The sequence below is a fragment of the Hemiscyllium ocellatum genome, chromosome 14 (genome assembly GCF_020745735.1).
Source record: "Hemiscyllium ocellatum isolate sHemOce1 chromosome 14, sHemOce1.pat.X.cur, whole genome shotgun sequence".
Lineage (NCBI taxonomy): Eukaryota > Metazoa > Chordata > Chondrichthyes > Orectolobiformes > Hemiscylliidae > Hemiscyllium > Hemiscyllium ocellatum.
The window spans coordinates 62,409,667-62,426,668 of NC_083414.1; the positions used below are offsets into that span (position 1 = coordinate 62,409,667).

Below are 17,002 nucleotides of genomic sequence, written 5' to 3' on the forward strand. Positions count from 1 at the left end.
ATAGCTCCAAGGTGGCAACAAGAAATCCCAGACCTTTGTCCAAGTCAAGAGGTTTTTCAATGCAGTCCAGGCTGATCATCATTTTGAAAGTCTGATAGTATAGTTCCAAGTCCCTTGTGACGGTGGGTGATAGGCTGTGTTTTGCGTGTTATACCCAGCCTGTCATAACTTTCTGAAAAACTTGGTCTAACTGGATCTCAGTCAGTATTCCGTTTTGGATACACTACATTGGGAGAAATGGTTTTGAAGGGTAGGCCTCTGGAAACTCAGCAGCTACAGCCACAAGAGTGGGGATATACTGGCTCTCCATTTGACTTTTGGCAGGGATCCCACACAGTCTCCCAACTGCCTGCTAAATCATTCCCCAAACACTGGTATGGGAATTAGAGGTGGTGGTTTTATATCAGATTAGAGTTTTCCCACAATCTGGCATATCTTTATTGAGGCGAGGCCAGTAAAAACATTGACTGAAATGTGGCTGGGTCTTCTGATATCCAAATGCTCAGCAATGGGAATTTCGTGAGCTATCCTCAGTACCCGCTGACGCAACTTGGTGGCACTGCAATCTGGTGTACCACTGTCCAGAGTTTGTCTGCAAGGCTGTCAGGAGGTATCCATTCAGTCATACAGCATGGAAACAGACCCTTCGAACCAACTCATTCAAGTTTCCTAAACTAAACTCGTCCCATTTGCCTGCGTATGGCTCATGTCCCTCCTAAACCTTTCCTATTTGTGTGTTTGTCCAAACGTTCAAAGAAAGCAAAAAAAAAGTCCATCAAGAGCTGACTGACTCTGTTCCTTTACTCTTCCATTCTGAAGCATTGACTTTCTCTGCAGTGATGAGAGAGCAAGGTAACAACCAACTCTTTCAGAAATTCATCAATAATTCAGAGATTAACCAAACATCATGTCATGTAACACAAAACTGTATCAGAAATGGAGTTTTCTTCATAGTTTTGAACTTGAGAGTGTGAAGGAGAGAGAAAGCTGTCAAGTGAGATGTCTTCAGCAACCTAGCGAACAGCGGATAAAAATCATTCCGGGTACAGAAACATTTCAAATATCATGCAAAATATTGTTGACTTCAACTTTTTATAATACTGGCCTTTCTCTAAATCAGGTTTGATACATGCTTTGTTCAATATCAGATCAGGAACTAACAACTTCCACATTGGAAGCTCAATTTAATATAGCAAAAGCATCCTGGAACTCCTTTTGCTTTTGATTTGCTGAGAGCCATTTGTGACAATGCATTCAACACAGGGTTGAAGACTTACTTAACATTTCCTTTGGGTCAGTCAAATCCCTGAAAAAAAAATAAGCATCAGACAGCCAAATGGCATAGTCATGTGTCTACAGTGCCAACTTGGCCTCCAATAATGGAATGTGTTTTAGCCTTTGACCAGGCACATTACACAGGAAGGAAAAATATATGGAATCTTTTCCTGAAACTGTTGTATCTCTTTGATCTCACAAAGCCTTTCTGAGAATAGGGGAAAGCCACTACCTTCACCCCAGCTAAGTCATTTCCTATAAGTAGCTAGACTCTGTCCACAGGCAAACTATAGCCACTCTCCACAGTCAGTGGCTTAGAAAAAAGGTATGGGTACATGTGCTCCACAAATATGGTTCAATTAAACCTTTGCATTCAATCTTGCTGAGTAATGATACCTATTCTCAGCTAAAGGTTTGGGTGGCCCCTGTATCCTACATACGATGAGGGATTTATCCGCCTCACTCGAGGGGCAGAAAGTTATTTTTTCTCTCTCGGGGATCTTGCTCACAGCCCCTGCATCCTCATCAATGTTTACTCAGCCTTATGACAGTAGTGAGAGCAACAGTCTGTCATGCCCTCAGTCAGGGGCCCTTATCCTGCACTGTGCACCACCAAATCCTATGGGCTTACCCTGTAACTTCTAGCAATCAGCCCAAAGGGGTCCCATCATTTTGCAATGGAAGCATACAGGCTTCTGTGCATCACTTCCACCCACAGCACCTCTCTTTCTGGCAATAAGGAGGGGATTTCTTTCCATTCCCAATCAAGACTCCTTGTCCCTGACACTCTGCCTTCATTTCGCCATTCCATTTTCTATCATTCTCGGGATCCTGGGGTGGGGATTGTGTGTGTGTGTGTGTGTGTGTGTGTGTGTGTGTGTGTGTGTGTGTGTGTGTGTGTGTGTGTGTGTGTGTGTGTTTGAGAGAGAGAGAGAGAGAGAGATGGATGGTTAAAGGGTTTGCTTTCTGCTAAGGGCTTGTCAACAAGCTCACAGCCATCAGTTAGCTGGTTACTGGAATGTTTTGGTTTTCTAAGTGGGTTCTTACTGGTGTGAGGGGCTGAACTTATAAATTCCTCACGAACGATCTGAAAATTGAACCGGAGCAGGTTGATTGGAAAGACATTTTGGTGGATAAAACAGTGGACTAAAAATGGGAGAACTTCAAAAGAGATGATTAGGCTGCGAGCTAGGTAGATACCCATGAGAAATAAGAAAGGGCTATCCAAAGCTACATGACTAGGGATATTGATGAGAAAACAAGGAGAAGCAGATCAGAATAACAATAGCAGTAGAAATTAGGAAGAGTATTTCTAAAGAAGGAGAGAAGCAATGTGAAATATCAACTCTTCTTTCACTCTCATCAGATACTGCCAGTTTTGCTAAATCCTTCCAGCATTTTCTTAGATTAGATTACTTACAGTGTGGAAACAGGCCCTTCGGCCCAACAAGTCCACAATGACCCGCCGAAGCGCAACCCACCCATATCCCTACATTTACCCCTTACCTGACACTATGGGCAATTTAGCATGGCCAATTCACCTGACCCGCACATCTTTGGACTGTGGGAGGAAACCGGAGCACCCGGAGGAAACCCACGCAGACACGGGGAGAACGTGCAAACTCCACACAGTCAGTTGCCTGAGTCAGGAATTGAACCCCGGTCTCAGGCGCTGTGAAGCAGCAGTGCTAACCACTGTGCCACCGTGCCGCCCCTTTTCTATTTCCCCTTTTCTGATTTGAGTGGTCAGGAATCACAGAGCAGTTGGAGAAGGAGAACTCAGGTCTCCTCGTCTCTGAAGCAACTAACCCTCCACCCCTTACACTTTGCCCCAAACAAAACCTAATGCCACCAGTTACTTTGTGATAGTTCCCATGTCAGGCAGGAAGTTGTCTGGTGTGGGCCTCAGAGCTACAACCACATGGCCCTCACTTCGGGAAGATAAACACATTTCCAATCGTTTCATAGTCACTTTCTCACACCTTAAGGGATTGTCCCTTATTTTGACATTTGTCTATGCTCCCTAGGGGATGTGATTTCTCCCTTTGTCACAAGTGGAGAATTGCACGAGAGTCTATTCTTGCCTTTGTCTCAGTTTTCCTTTTGAGCACTGTGCACCTGCGCGCCCTCCTCCACACTCCCTTCCAGGAGATCTCACAATGCTATGGTCACAGGCACCCACCGCCTTGATTCCTCAGTCCCACGATTGAAGTATCTCTTTTTTTTTAATTTCCGAAGAGCCGGTCACCCCTGCCACAACCCACTCAGCTGGAGTTAAAATCCGGCCTATACGTGGTAAGCATTTCCCTGTCCCGGTGGTCAACCTTGAGGTTTCCTTTGAAACTAGGAGAAATCCGTCCTATTGTGGCCAACTTCAAAAGCACCAAAGTAACATGCACAAAGAGCTCCAAGTCTTTAATTACGGACTCAGAGAGAAAATGCTAGACTGGGAACTCGCGGCGAGCTGTGAACTTATTATTTGTTTCTGAAGCAGAGCACATTTCAAAGGACATCCCAGTTAAAATGAATCAGAAGTTGTGGGACGAAATTACTAACATACAAGGACATCAGAGATTCAAACTGCTGATGTTTCTATTTCCTGGAGTCAAACCACATTTCATCTGGTTACCTCCTGATTTTCCCACTTCATGTTACTCCAGTGTCAAAGATTCTAACGCGAATTTAATTGAACTTCACTGCCCTCGATCTCTGTAGTTGCCCCTTTTTAGTCTCCCTCTTCCCCGTAATTCTCCCCCGTTTCAACAAGAACAATTTGCATTTATATAGAACCTTGGAGGCGAACGTCTCATGGGAGCAAAATGAGTTAAAACGTAACATCAGATGCATGAGGAGATAACAGGAAGGGGTGATCAAAAGCTTGGACAAAGAGGTGGGTTTTCGGGAGCATCTTTAAGTGAGGAGACAGTTAAGGGCTGAGGGAGATTTAGAAAGAATGACAGAACCTGGAAACTAGACAACTAAAAACACAGCCTCCAATGGAAGGACAATAAAATCGGGCAGAAGGCCAGAGCTGGAGCAATGCAGAACTCCTCTGCCTGGATGAGTGAATCCAGAACAAGACAGAATAAGCTGAAAGTAACAGCTAGGCTGTTGGGGAGGGATATCCCTATAATTGGTTGTCGGATTTTCCACATTACAATGGTGTCTATGCTTCAGAAGTAATTTATTGACTGTGAAGCAATTTGGACTGCCCTGAGGTTATGAAAAGAATCAATTTAAATGCCTGTTCTTTCTTTCCATTAACCATGCAATGCAAACTCCAGTCTCACAGGGCAGTAAGGAAAGGTGCTGTGGTCGAATTGGACAACACCTGGAATTCTAAACGGTTAGTGATAATGGACTGATTTCTCCACGTGTCATGGACATGGATTTAGAGTCAAGGGGATTCCAGGGAATCAGTGGTAAAGCCTGGAAAAATGGCTCCCTCATGTCCTCCTGTCTTGAAGCAACTTTCCTGTGACAAGATGTCACGGCATCATCAGCCTGCTCCACACAGAGGCAGGAAAGTACTGAAACCAAGGAAAGTCTCAGTCAAAAGCCATTCGCCCCAGTGATATAGTTTCCCCAGTACTGCTCAGGCCCCTCTTTTATCCTGATATGTCCAGAAACATTGGCTTCTCCACCTCTTAATGCTGCCTGGTTTGCTGTGTTCTTCCAGCCTCCTGCCGGTCAACTTTGGATTCCAGCATCTGCAGTTTTTTTTTTGTCTCTAGCCCTCTTTTATTTCAGCTGAGAAAGGAGATATACACAAATCCTTAAGTCTCTCTTCACTCTGGCTGTACCCACCGCTCCCTACACAGCTGCATTCTGGACATTGCTGCTCCGACTTGAGTCTCCTGTACCCCTGGCCAGAGCTCATTGTCATGAATTACTCAGCAAACAGAGAAGCATTTAAATTGAGCTTTTAGACAACAGATGTAACAGAATGAAACAACTAATCTGGAGTATAACTTGCTTCGCAGTGAGGTGCGTGGTGTCAAGTTATTTTGAAGACAGGGTACCTCGCCTGCATATGTGGGGGGCTACCTGCTGCCTCAAGAGCAGAAAGTGAGAGTGTAACATCTCACCAGTAAACGCACTTCCAATAGTGCAGCATTCCCTCAGTGCTGTGCTCAATTGTCAACCTAGACCGTGTGCATAAATCTCTGGAATGGGCCTTGAACCAGTGGCCTCCTGACTCAGGAGCAATATGCTACCAACTGGCAACAGCTGTATTCCAAGACGTATGGTCTCCATTTGACACTTCAATTGACGCATTGGTGTTCTGACCTTTGCTGACCTCTGGCCAAGTCGTCAGCAGCCCTTCGCTTTGACCGTTAGTCTCTCGCTAAAGCTGGATTGACTAGTTTAACCCTTTGTGTACAAGTTTTGCCCTCTGATGAAATACTCAGGTCTTTTATTTTATATTTGATCCCTTTACAACATCTTGTAGTGTTCTCCGTTACCTTAACAATAACAACAGTAAAATTCCTCAAACAGCTTCAGACGAGTTGTCCAGCAATGTTTGACAGCGAGTTACAGGTGACCAAAAGAGATCAAACAGGAAAGATTTAATGAGAGTATTAAAGGAGGAGAGGAACATGAAGGGATGGAGAGATTTAGAGACTGAATTCCAGAATTTGGATAACTGCAGGCCCAGAGGGTTTGGATGCATTGACTAAATCTGACACAAGGCCAGAACTAGGAGCACAGAGACCTCAGAGACTTGGGGTGGAATGGTGGCTCAGCGGTTAGCATTGCTACCTCAAAGCACCAGGGATCCAGGTTCAATTCCACCCTGGGGTGACTGTGTGACGTTTGCACATTCTCCCCATGTCTGCGTGGGTTTCCTCCAGATGCTCGGTTTTCCTCCCACAGTCCAAAGACATGCAGGTTCGGTGGATTGGCTATGCTAAATTGCCTATAGTGTCCAGCCTTGGTGGATTAACCATAGGAAATACAGGGATAGAGTAGGGAGGTGGGTCTGGGTAAGATGGTCTTCAGAGAGTCAGTAAGGACTCAATGGGCCAAATGGCCTGCTTCTATCCCACAGGAATTCTATGTTGTGCTGCAGGAGGTTACAGAGAAATTAAAATGAAGGGAGCATCTCTCAATCCACAATGAATTTTTTAACGTGTCAAACCACCTACGGACAGGAGTGTATTGGCAATGTTACTGGAATACTAACCCAGATGCCCAGATTATTGCCTTGGGTGGCGGGGGGGGGCGGGGGGGGGGGGGGGGGGGGGGGGAAGTTGGAGCATTCAAATCCACAGCATCATGATTTAATGTATACATCTGACATATAAAGCTTGCCATGACAACTATCAGTGGTTGCTGTTAAAAATTAAAACATCTGGTTCACTAGAAGGAAATGGCCCAGCAAACCACTCAGTTGAAAGGCAATTTGGGTGAGCCACAAATACCAGTGACACCCATAACCCACAACAGAATAGAGCAACAACTGAGCATGAAGCAAGTCACTTCCATCCTGACTGAGCTCCATATCAGAAAGACAGCAGGCTTCTGATGAATGGGGTGGCACAATGGCTCAGTGGTTAGCTCTGCTGCCTCACAGTATCAGGGACCCAGGTTCGATTCTGGCCTTGGGCATCTATCTGTGTGGAGTGTGCACATTCTCCCCGTGTCTGCGTGGGTATCCTCCCACAATCACAAAGATGTGCAGGTTAGCTGAATTGGCCATGCTAAATTGCCCATAGTGTTAGGTGGATTAGTCAGGGATAAATATAGGGTAGGGGTCTGGGTGGGTTAGTCTTCAGCGGGTCGATGTGGAGTAGTTGGGCCGAAGGGCCTGTTTCCACACCGTAGGGAATTGAATCGAATCGAATCGAATCGAATCTAATACTTGTGTTGACCAGTCATCGGTCTTATTATAACCAAGCCTTCAGGGATTCCTACCAGTCACTGTCAACTGCTATGCTCTCTACTGAAGAAGGGATACACCCAAAACCTTGACTTCTCCTCTGATGCTGTCTGGCTTACTGTGTTCTTCCAACCTTCTGCCTGTCTGCTTTGGATTTCAGCATCTACAGTTTTGTTTGTTAGAACGCCTCATCTTCCGCTTCGGAACACTTCAACCCCAGGGCATCAATGTGGACTTCACCAGTTTCCTCATTTCCCCTCCCCCCACCTTACCTCAGTTCCAACCTCCCAGCTCAGCACTGTCCTCATGACCTGTCCTACCTGCCTATCTCCCTTCCCACCTATCCGCTTCACCCTCCTCTCTGACCTATCATCTCCATCCCCACCCACATTCACCTATTGTACTCTTTGCTACCTTCTCCCCAGCCCCACCCTCCTCCCGTTTCTCTCTCCACCGTGGAGGCTCCCTGTCTCCATTCCTGATGAAGAGCTTTTGCCCGAAACATCAATTTTTCTGCTCCTCAGATGCTGCCTGACCTGCTGAGCTTTTCCAGCACCTCTCTAATCTAAACTCTGGTTTCCAGCATCTGCAGTCCTCACTTTGATCTAATCCTCTCCCACTGGGCTGCCATCTGTTTCAAAGGTATTTTTTATTGATTTATTTCTCAGAGTCACTAAGTTCCTCAATGTCAACTTTAAGAATAAGTGGTAAGTCGATAGAAGCCAGTTAAAAATTTCAGTGGTAGGTGTTGACCTCATAGGCTAGTGCACAGTGGATGAAAGCAAATGGACAGTTCACTTTCTGATTCACATGTTGGCTTCAATGGAAATAGATTGTCGGGGGCGGGGAGGATGTAAAAACTGGCTTGACTTTGGCTTCGGCTTCACCCATTTTTACTATATCTTACAGGATTCAGATATGCCCCAAATAGTCCCATAAGAAGCCACATGTAAATTCGTATTTAATCAGTACTGGAGTTGACAGCACAATGACAAGTCTAGAAATTACTGTTAGAAAATACCGTCTGGCTGATGTATCACCAATTTGAAATGCATAGATGAGTATTGCCTCAGCCAGGACTGCAGATGTCATGAACACACCAAATGGCCGTACAGCCGAGCTGCCAAAGTCATTTTGAGATGAAGGGTGGTGAACAGGCCATCAGCACAAACAGGCCAGCTGCGGAGAGATCAGTCTCGACAACAGATGCTGTGCAAGAACCCAGAATAACGGCTCAGCCTGTCGCAGTGCCCAGGAACTGAAGCTCTGACTGAGATCACAAGGCACGATGAAACTAATTGCTGCTGGGGGTGCTTTTAGATTTCCCTGTGGATTTATGCTGCTGATCTCACAGGGCAAAGGCGAAGAGTTGTGAGGCTGTAGTACACTAGGAAGCAGACCTGCTCACAATGTTAGCAGTGGGTGTCAGTTTACAAATCAGTTAGACCAGGTTGATGGGACACGGTGCGGTCAAGTAGGGAAGCTGTGGGTTACAGTGGCTCCCCAATATAACCGTGACAGCCCAGCAGTATTGTGACTAGGTATCCAAACAACAGCATACATTTATACAGCACTCTTTACATAATAATCAAGGCAGGTCATTGAAGCATTTCAGAAGCACAGTTGGACTTTGAGCGATGTAAGGCGAGTTTGAAGCAGTTTCCTCTTTAGCCTTCGAAATTGGTTTCGAAGAGTATCTTTAGGGAGGGAACAGAAGTGGAAAATTAGGAAGGAAGTTCAGGGCATTGAACTGAAAGTGTGGTTCCACTCACCAAACTCACCTGGGGGCACCACAAGTAATAGGACACTATATTTAACTGGCATCCAAGCTATTCCATACTGTTGAGCACAATTTTCTGCTGATGTGAATGAGGTTAATTCACAATCCTTTGTAGTAGCCCCATGCCAAAATGTTTCTCAATCCCTTTCTCCCCATAACTCTCAATCCCATTACTAATCAAGAGCCCACCTATCTCTGACTTAAATACAACCCATGACACAAGATCCTGTCTTCCAGTGCCACATGCTGTGGGCAACTTACCATATTATCAACTACTTTCCGGACGCTCACACAGCCAACATATACGAGCATGTCCTTACCCATTAACCTACAAGAAATGGCATAATGGTACTATCATTAGCAATCAAGAGCTACAGGCCAACGTCCCTAGGACATAGGTTTGATCTCACCATTAGAGATGGTGAAACTTGAATTCAGGAAAATTTGGAACTAAAACAGAGTGTAATGATGGCCTTTTTCAGAAACCATGCTAAATGTCTCTGATAACATATTCCCCAGCTAGATGACTGTAAAGAGCATCCCACGACTGGCAATTGGCCAAAGGGCCTTTAAGCAGTTACCACACAAGATAATCATTGGATATTTTAATATGAAACGATTGTGAAAATCAAGATAGATTTTTCTGCTCTCAGGAAACATAGTTAATATTAATTATTCACTTTGAAGGTCTTTGCCCTTAAAACCAGTGCATAAAATGCTTTACTTGCTAACTAATAGAAGATAAAGTGCAGAATCTAGGTGACTACCCTGCATCGGTGGCTGATTCCTCCCACTGCTCAATCCAGCTCAGAGAAGGCTATGACAAAAAAGGCAACAAGAGGCTTTAACCATGAAGCAGTAGATACAAGCTCTGAATCAACTGTTAAACCAGGGCGACAAGAGCTGTGCCCAATTTTATGGTTTAAATGTACTGACAGGCAAAAAGACACAGTGGGCTTTGTGGCTACAAATTATGTTTGAATACAATTATGCTGAAACCAATGCCCAGTTTTGAGATGCCCATTCAGCCTGGTGATAGATCCAAACAATACAACAGAGGATGCTTTTAGTATGAAGGCAGGACTTCGTCATCAATCGGAATGTGCTGTGTCACTCCTACCAATGCTGTCCTAGACAAGTGCAGTAAATCTGCAACAGATACATTGACAAGGATGAGGTCAAGGTCGCTTTTCATCCTTCACATTGGATCTCTCACCTTCCACAAACACAGTCTGACAGACATAGCCTCCAGGTCTTGGTAAGCAGTGTCTGCAGTAGTGCTAGTGACCATTCTTGGTGATGAATATTGAAGTTCCCCATTCAGATCACATTTGTGTTTTTGTTAATCTCAGTGTTTCTTCCACATGATGTTCAAAATGGAGGAGCACAGTGCCGTCAATGAGAGGGGGCAATTTCTTCCACACAGTTTTTGTTAGACAATTTTCTTTTTACACAAAGTGGTTTTGTGTGTGGAATGAACATAAAGAGGAAGTGGTGAATGTGGGTACAGTTTCAATGTTTAAAAGATATTTAGATAAGTACATGAATAAGAAATGTTTGGAAAGATAGGGGCCAAGTGCAGGCAGGTGGGACTAGTTTAGTTTGGGATTATAGTTGGCATGGACTGCTGGGACCGAAGTGTTGGTTTCCCTGCTATATGACTGCATGACTCCACGAAATGGTAACCAGCTGATGGTTCCTTGCTTATGTTTGACCTGGAGCCATGTGACTTCTGAGTCAAGGCTGAGGATTTTTAGGGCCACTCCCTCCCAACTATACACCATTGTGCTACCACCCTGCCAGTGAGACAGGGCGTGCCCAGAGATGATGTTGGAGGAGTTTGAGACTCCTGGGACTGGCTGTATGGTATGATTCATTGCCTACATGTACGTGAATATATTTGCATAGCCTGTAGAACAGCTCTCCCAGTCTGGTTGGGGTGAGGGCGCCTGATGTTAGGAAGGAGAAATTAACAGAGACTCGGGGTCTACTTTGTCCAAAGCAATATTGGTGGAGGCTGGTAGCTCCTGTTTTATATTTATTACCATTTGAAATAGTGGTTTGGACAACTAAGTGGTTTGCATAATCTTTTCAGAAGGTGGTTATGATGTTATTACATTATTCTGGGTCTGGAGTCACAGATATAACAGATTAAATAAACTCAACAGTTCTCAGTCGCTGCTGGGGACTAGTGAACAAATTAAGATGACAGTAGTTTTGTGATCACCATTATTGATAAAAGCCCAATTTCATTGCCAGATTTATTTATCTAAATTAACTGAGATGAAATTCTCCAGTGATCTATGGAGGGATCTGAAGTCATATTTTAAGATCACCAGTCCAGCTCTCTGGATTACTAGTCTGACAACAAAACCATTATGCCATTGTACTTTTTGATCAATCTATTTTCTAAAGTCTTTTGTGTGGCTCAGTGTTAAATATCTGAAAATGCTCCTGCAATACATCTTGAGATATTTTATCACAGTAAAGACACCACATAAATACAAGTTGTTGTTGTAATTTTCATGGGTTTGTTAGGGCATCTCCCCTTTCTCTGGTGCCTCAGGCTTGTGCACAGCTTGTCTGTGCATTTATCCAACTTGGGATTGATACGTCAACATCTTTATTTTATCTGCAATTTCTGACATAATCCAGTCTGTCCTCAGTCAGCCTTCGAAACCCTCAAGCCTCACGTTAGGCACGCATGCCATACATTTCAACCATTCTAATATCATGTCACACATGGCAGTCCAACATTTCCACTATTCCAACTCTATGAGACTTGCAATCATACGTATTCTCACACAGCAAACTCTAGGGCATGAGGCCGCAGCCAAATGTTCCCGTTGAGTGACAGCTGATAAGACAGTTGTTCAGGTTTCCTCGGCCAGCCACAGTCTGTCCCTCTAGACCAGCCCTCACTATAAATCACTAAGCTTGGAAATCCATGGGAAAGGGCTGGCTTTGTGCAGTGTAACAAGGAAGAAACAGATTGAGACTAATTTATTTCTCCTTATGTGTCGCCCACTGGGCATTGTAGAATTCAGAGTGCCGATTACCACCCAGCAGCAGCGACGCACGTGCCAAGAGGATGAAAAATTCTGTCACCAATTGGCCAGGATGATATTACGCTTTGCCAGTGTCGAAGCGTTGCAAGGCAAACTGGCGATGTGCCTCCAGCAATCGCCTTCTCACTGAAGGGGAGCTTGAGCAGTTGCCTTCATCTCTGCACTTGGTGTCAAAATTTATGGAGGTCAGAGGGTTTGATTTATTGCTCCAGGGACACCGTGATGCAATTAGCACACAGTCCCTACAGATCAGAGACTGAAACCATAGCAGGCTGTTGTTACAGCCTCTCTCGCTCTTCCTTTCCTTCTGATGAATGGGCTTCGGCAGGTCAGTGTGGACTTGTTGGGCTGAAGGGCCTGTTTCCACACTAAGTAATCTAAGCTAATCTAGTCATCCTACTAAGGCTTTCTGAAGGTTCAGGAGAGGGCACATGTATTTCTACGAGCCTGGTCATGCATGTTTCCACTAAAGCTGGTGAACTATCAGGGGTTTGAAGCGATGCTTGGGTTGCTGTCTGAGAAAAATATAGTAACTGTTAAATTCAGATAAGCAGCAGATAAACAGAAAAGCCTGTCTCCTTACATCTCGTGATTTAGGTTAGACACAGAGTACGACACTTAAATCCAGAGTTATTCTTCGTATGTGTTCTTTTTTTCTGGCAGCCCATAAAGGTTTGCACAGCAATACAGGAGCCTTTATTCAGTGTTCCTTTCAAGCATAAATTATTACCTGGTTTTTACAAGCTACATGCCTAATACAGAAATACAATTTGCCGATACTTGACTCAGTTACCAAAAATACACATTCATTCATTGTAATAAAAGGTCTGAAGAAACATAATCAACCAAAATTTGACAGAGCCCCATAAGGAAAAATGATGAACAAAGCTTTGGCCAAACAGGCAGGTGTTAAGAAACATCTTAAAAGGAGGACTGGGGAGTAGATTCCTCGAGATTTAAGAAGGGAATTCCAGAGACTAGAGTGCAGACAGCTGAAGGCAAGACCACCAAGTGTAACAGCAGGATCTACAGAACCACATTGCTACAAAAGCAATTATCAGCCGCGACTATGAAGGACTGATACAAGTCAAGGGTGAATGAGTCATTTCATTAAAGAGGACAGAGAGGTTGGAGTAGGAAAAGGAAAAACAGCAGGCATGTGTATGAAGCTGTTGGGAAAGCATTTCACTGGGAGCAGAGCAGTTTACACTACAGTTGGTCTGTATCACATTTGAGCTGCCTGACCCTGATACTGGGAGCACGAGAGAGTGGACCATACTCTGTTCCCCAACAGTGACATCGCTCAACTTCACACAAACAAGGCATTTGTCATCAAATATCCAGCGCGCATTTCAAAAGATGAAATGGCTCACAACTTTTAAACACCTAATCAAAGTGCTCAAACTAATTACTTCGATGTTTCTTTTTAAAAATATTTAACCCTAATTAACATCACAAAAAAATAATTAATCTGGTCATTGCTGTTTCTGGGACAAATATATAACATTGAAAAAATAAACCTAGTGTGCAAATTTGTCCATAAAGGTGTTCCCCCCATATCCACGCGATGATATAGAACATAGAAAAATACAGCTCAGTACAGGCCCTTCGGCCCTCGATGTTGCACCGATCCAAGCCTACCTAACCTACACTAGCTCCATATGCCTATCCAATGCCCGTTTAAATGCCCATTAAAAGCCCATATGTTCCAAGACCTATCACAGATGCCTGAAACCACAAACCTGATCATTTAAATGGGAAATTTACCTCCCTGGCAGCTCCCTGGAATGTTCCATATAATAGGGCAGCACCGTGGCTCAGTGGTTAGCACTTCTGCCTCACAGCACCAGGGTCCTGGGTTCGATTCCCACCTATCTGTGTGGAGTTTGCACATTCTCCCCGTGTCTCCATGGGTTTCCTCCGGGTGCTCTGGTTTCCTCCCATAATTCAAAGATGTGCAGGTCAGGTGAATTAGCTATGCTAAATTGCCCACAGTGCTTTAGCCAGGGGTAAATAGAGGGTATGGCATGGGTTTGGTTGGGTTTCTCTTCGGAGGGGCAGTGCAGACTTGTTGGGCCGAGGGGCCTGTTTCCACACTGTAGAGAATCTAATATAATATTTTCGGGTTGTGGTAAACCACGGAAACTGAATCAGTGGATATAGGGGTTTTACTATATAATATGCTGTTTGCTGTATTTCCTACATTGTAAAATTGACTGCACTTCAAAGGCTGCATAAATGCAAGGCTTAGTTTTATTTTAAATTCCCATTTGCTGCGATTGTGGGCTTACGCAGGGTGTACTCAAAAAGCAAAGCTCATGTTGCGGTGATTTTCAAAGATGTGTCATGCACTGCTATAATGAACTGAATGAGTTGGGCTCCCTCATTTATAAATGTCTTGCTGCATACTTCAGAAGGCCTGTGTGTGACTGACCCACAGCTCTGCATGGCTCCTCTTCAGCTTGAGGTACCTGAAAGCACAGTCATTCCCCTGCTGGCTTCAAAGGATCAAACAATATGAAAATAACTTTTGAAAATGTGTTGCTGGTTATATATGCTGTGGAATTATAGCTAAGCCATCTAAGCTCGTGTACTCCATATCTAGGGAAGAGCCACATTGTTAGAAATCAAGGATGTTACTGCATTTTTTTGCAGAGTGCGCTACAGGTATGATTTGTCTCACTCTCCTGACTGATTGCAAAGGCAGAGATCTACAGTATACAGTTAAGACACCATTTTGCTCAGGGACATCAAGAAAAAGAGAATTCATGAAAAATCCCTGGAACATAAACAGGGCCTTAAGGAACACAGACAGAGAGGGAGGCATAGGCAGAGAGGGAGCACAGGGAGAAGAGAAAACAGAAAAAGAACGAATAAGCAGTGGGAGATGGCAGGAAGACAGGGAACAAGAAGGTGGAGAGCGTAAGTAGAGGCAGAGAATCTGAACATTAAGTGAATAAAGAGAAGGGGAGCATGGTCAGAATAGGCAGAGGGGAGCACAAATGTACTCTGATATGGACGTTATCAGTGGGCAGGCTAGACTTGATTACAAAGAACAGCACTGCACAAGGGAACAGGCCCTTCAGACCTCCAAATGTGTCCTGACATATGATGCCTTTCTCAACAGTAACCCTTTTGCCTCAGCCTCTATTCTATGCCTATTCATGCATCAATCAAGATGCTGCTTAAATGTTGCTATTGAATCTGCTTCTACCACCTCATCTGGCAGCACATTCCAGGCACTTTCTATTTGCTGTATAAAAAAAACTTGCCTCTCACCTCCCACTTCAACTTCCCCTCTTTTACCTGAAATCTGTCACCTAGTAATTAATATTTCTACCCCAGGAAAAAGACTCTTAACTATACATTCAATTCACCCCCCTCATAATTTTGTAAACTTCCATCGGGTTGACACTTTGCCTCTCCCATTGAAGTTTGTTCAATCTCTTCCTATAAGCTCATCCTCCAAGCCAGGCAATATCCTGGTAAATCTTTTCTGTACCCTCTGTAAAGCTTCCACAGTCTTCTGGCAGTGTTGAGACAAAGTGTAAGTAGTGTGTGACCTCTTATGCTGTCAGATAACTTCAGCTTCATGACCTACCAAAAAGGTGAAAACGTGACAGATGTGTGGAGACTGGAAGTGTCGAGCGAGATGAAGAATCCACACTCTGATTAGCTCACAAGTAATACTTTACTGTCACTTAGTTAGGCATTTGAATTACAGATATTAGGTCCAGAACCTGAGCACCATCCATTGAGTAAGAGCAGCTGTCTGTAACCACTAACATTTTTGTATAGACTTTATGAATCTCAACTTTATTCTTTTCAGTTCTGGAGCCCATTCAAGTTTAACAAAGCACACATTTAGATGAGTGACATAATGAGTCGACAGTATCCTTTCACTTCAGGAATCTAGATTCCAATCCTAAGCTAAGAATCCTCTGTCTTCACACAATCCAACCCTGTTCCCTTCAGGTCACAAAGCTGAAGCACAGAACCATAAATAAGTTGGTGATGAATGAAAAATGTCATTTGGAGCCTCTGGGAACAAAGAGACTGGGGGGAGAAAAAAATCAGATAATATCTTGAAGCTGATACCAGAGCATTATTGTTCGGTTGCTGTAGAGAGAGAGTGATGTTATAACAAATCTGTTGTTGAATGGAGTAGGGAGATCTCAGCCTGTATGGTTACAAACTCTGTGCAACAGAATCTTGTTGCACCGTGTCTGTGCATGAGTGGAGGAATTTTCCAGAACAAACACCGAATCCACACTGGAGGCTTGTGATACTCGAGGTGCGTCCACTGTAATCCAAGCAAGTTAACAAACATATAAGTATGGTTGGGGGTAGGTGCTGTGAACTTGCACTTGTCATAACCCAATCAGCCTAATATTTATACAAAACATGACGACTTTTGCTCGGACAAGCACAGCACTTGTTAGAGTATTACCACAGAATGTTACCGTTTCGACAGATTTTACGTTCACAGACTGCAAACTCTTGCCAGTGTAAACATTCCTGAAATGGTACAGTGTCCCACAGTCTACCCATCCCCGCATGCTCAGGATCATCCTCACCCAATGCCACACTCACCAATCATTGCTGAGGCCACCCGCTGTCGGGGGTCATAAGGACACTTCCCTTTTCCACACTCAGTCTGTTCATGATGAAGCACTAGCTGTTCAGCCTGTATGGATGGGTGGTTGAGTAGGGAAAAGGGGGAGGGAGGGAGGAGAAATAGCAATAAATGAAGAGTCAGCCACAGTGACATGAACCGGCACCATACAGTCTTTCACCATCCAGACCCCACCCTGAATAAAGAAGAGCATCTTTCAACATGCTGCATGGAAAGTTGCTGCTGTCAAGTTCATACAGAGTGTGATCATTTGCGAAAACAGACCATGGAAATTGGGATCATTCAGACAGATGTTAGTGCACTCCCTGCATGTATGTCTAACAGACTTGAACCAAACCCTCCCCTCAGAAATTTCACAA

At 44.2% G+C, this 17,002-nt stretch overlaps 1 protein-coding gene across 2 annotated transcripts in view; it reads right to left on the reverse strand.

Moving 5' to 3' along the window:
- sema3h (sema domain, immunoglobulin domain (Ig), short basic domain, secreted, (semaphorin) 3H) overlaps window positions 1-17,002 on the reverse strand; it is a 165,683-nt gene that overhangs the window by 45,012 nt on the left and 103,669 nt on the right. For both annotated transcript variants that reach the window (XM_060835738.1, XM_060835737.1), the window contains exon 5: window positions 16,601-16,694. In XM_060835738.1, the coding sequence (XP_060691721.1) occupies window positions 16,601-16,694 (94 nt within the window). The remainder of the gene's footprint in view (window positions 1-16,600; window positions 16,695-17,002) is intronic.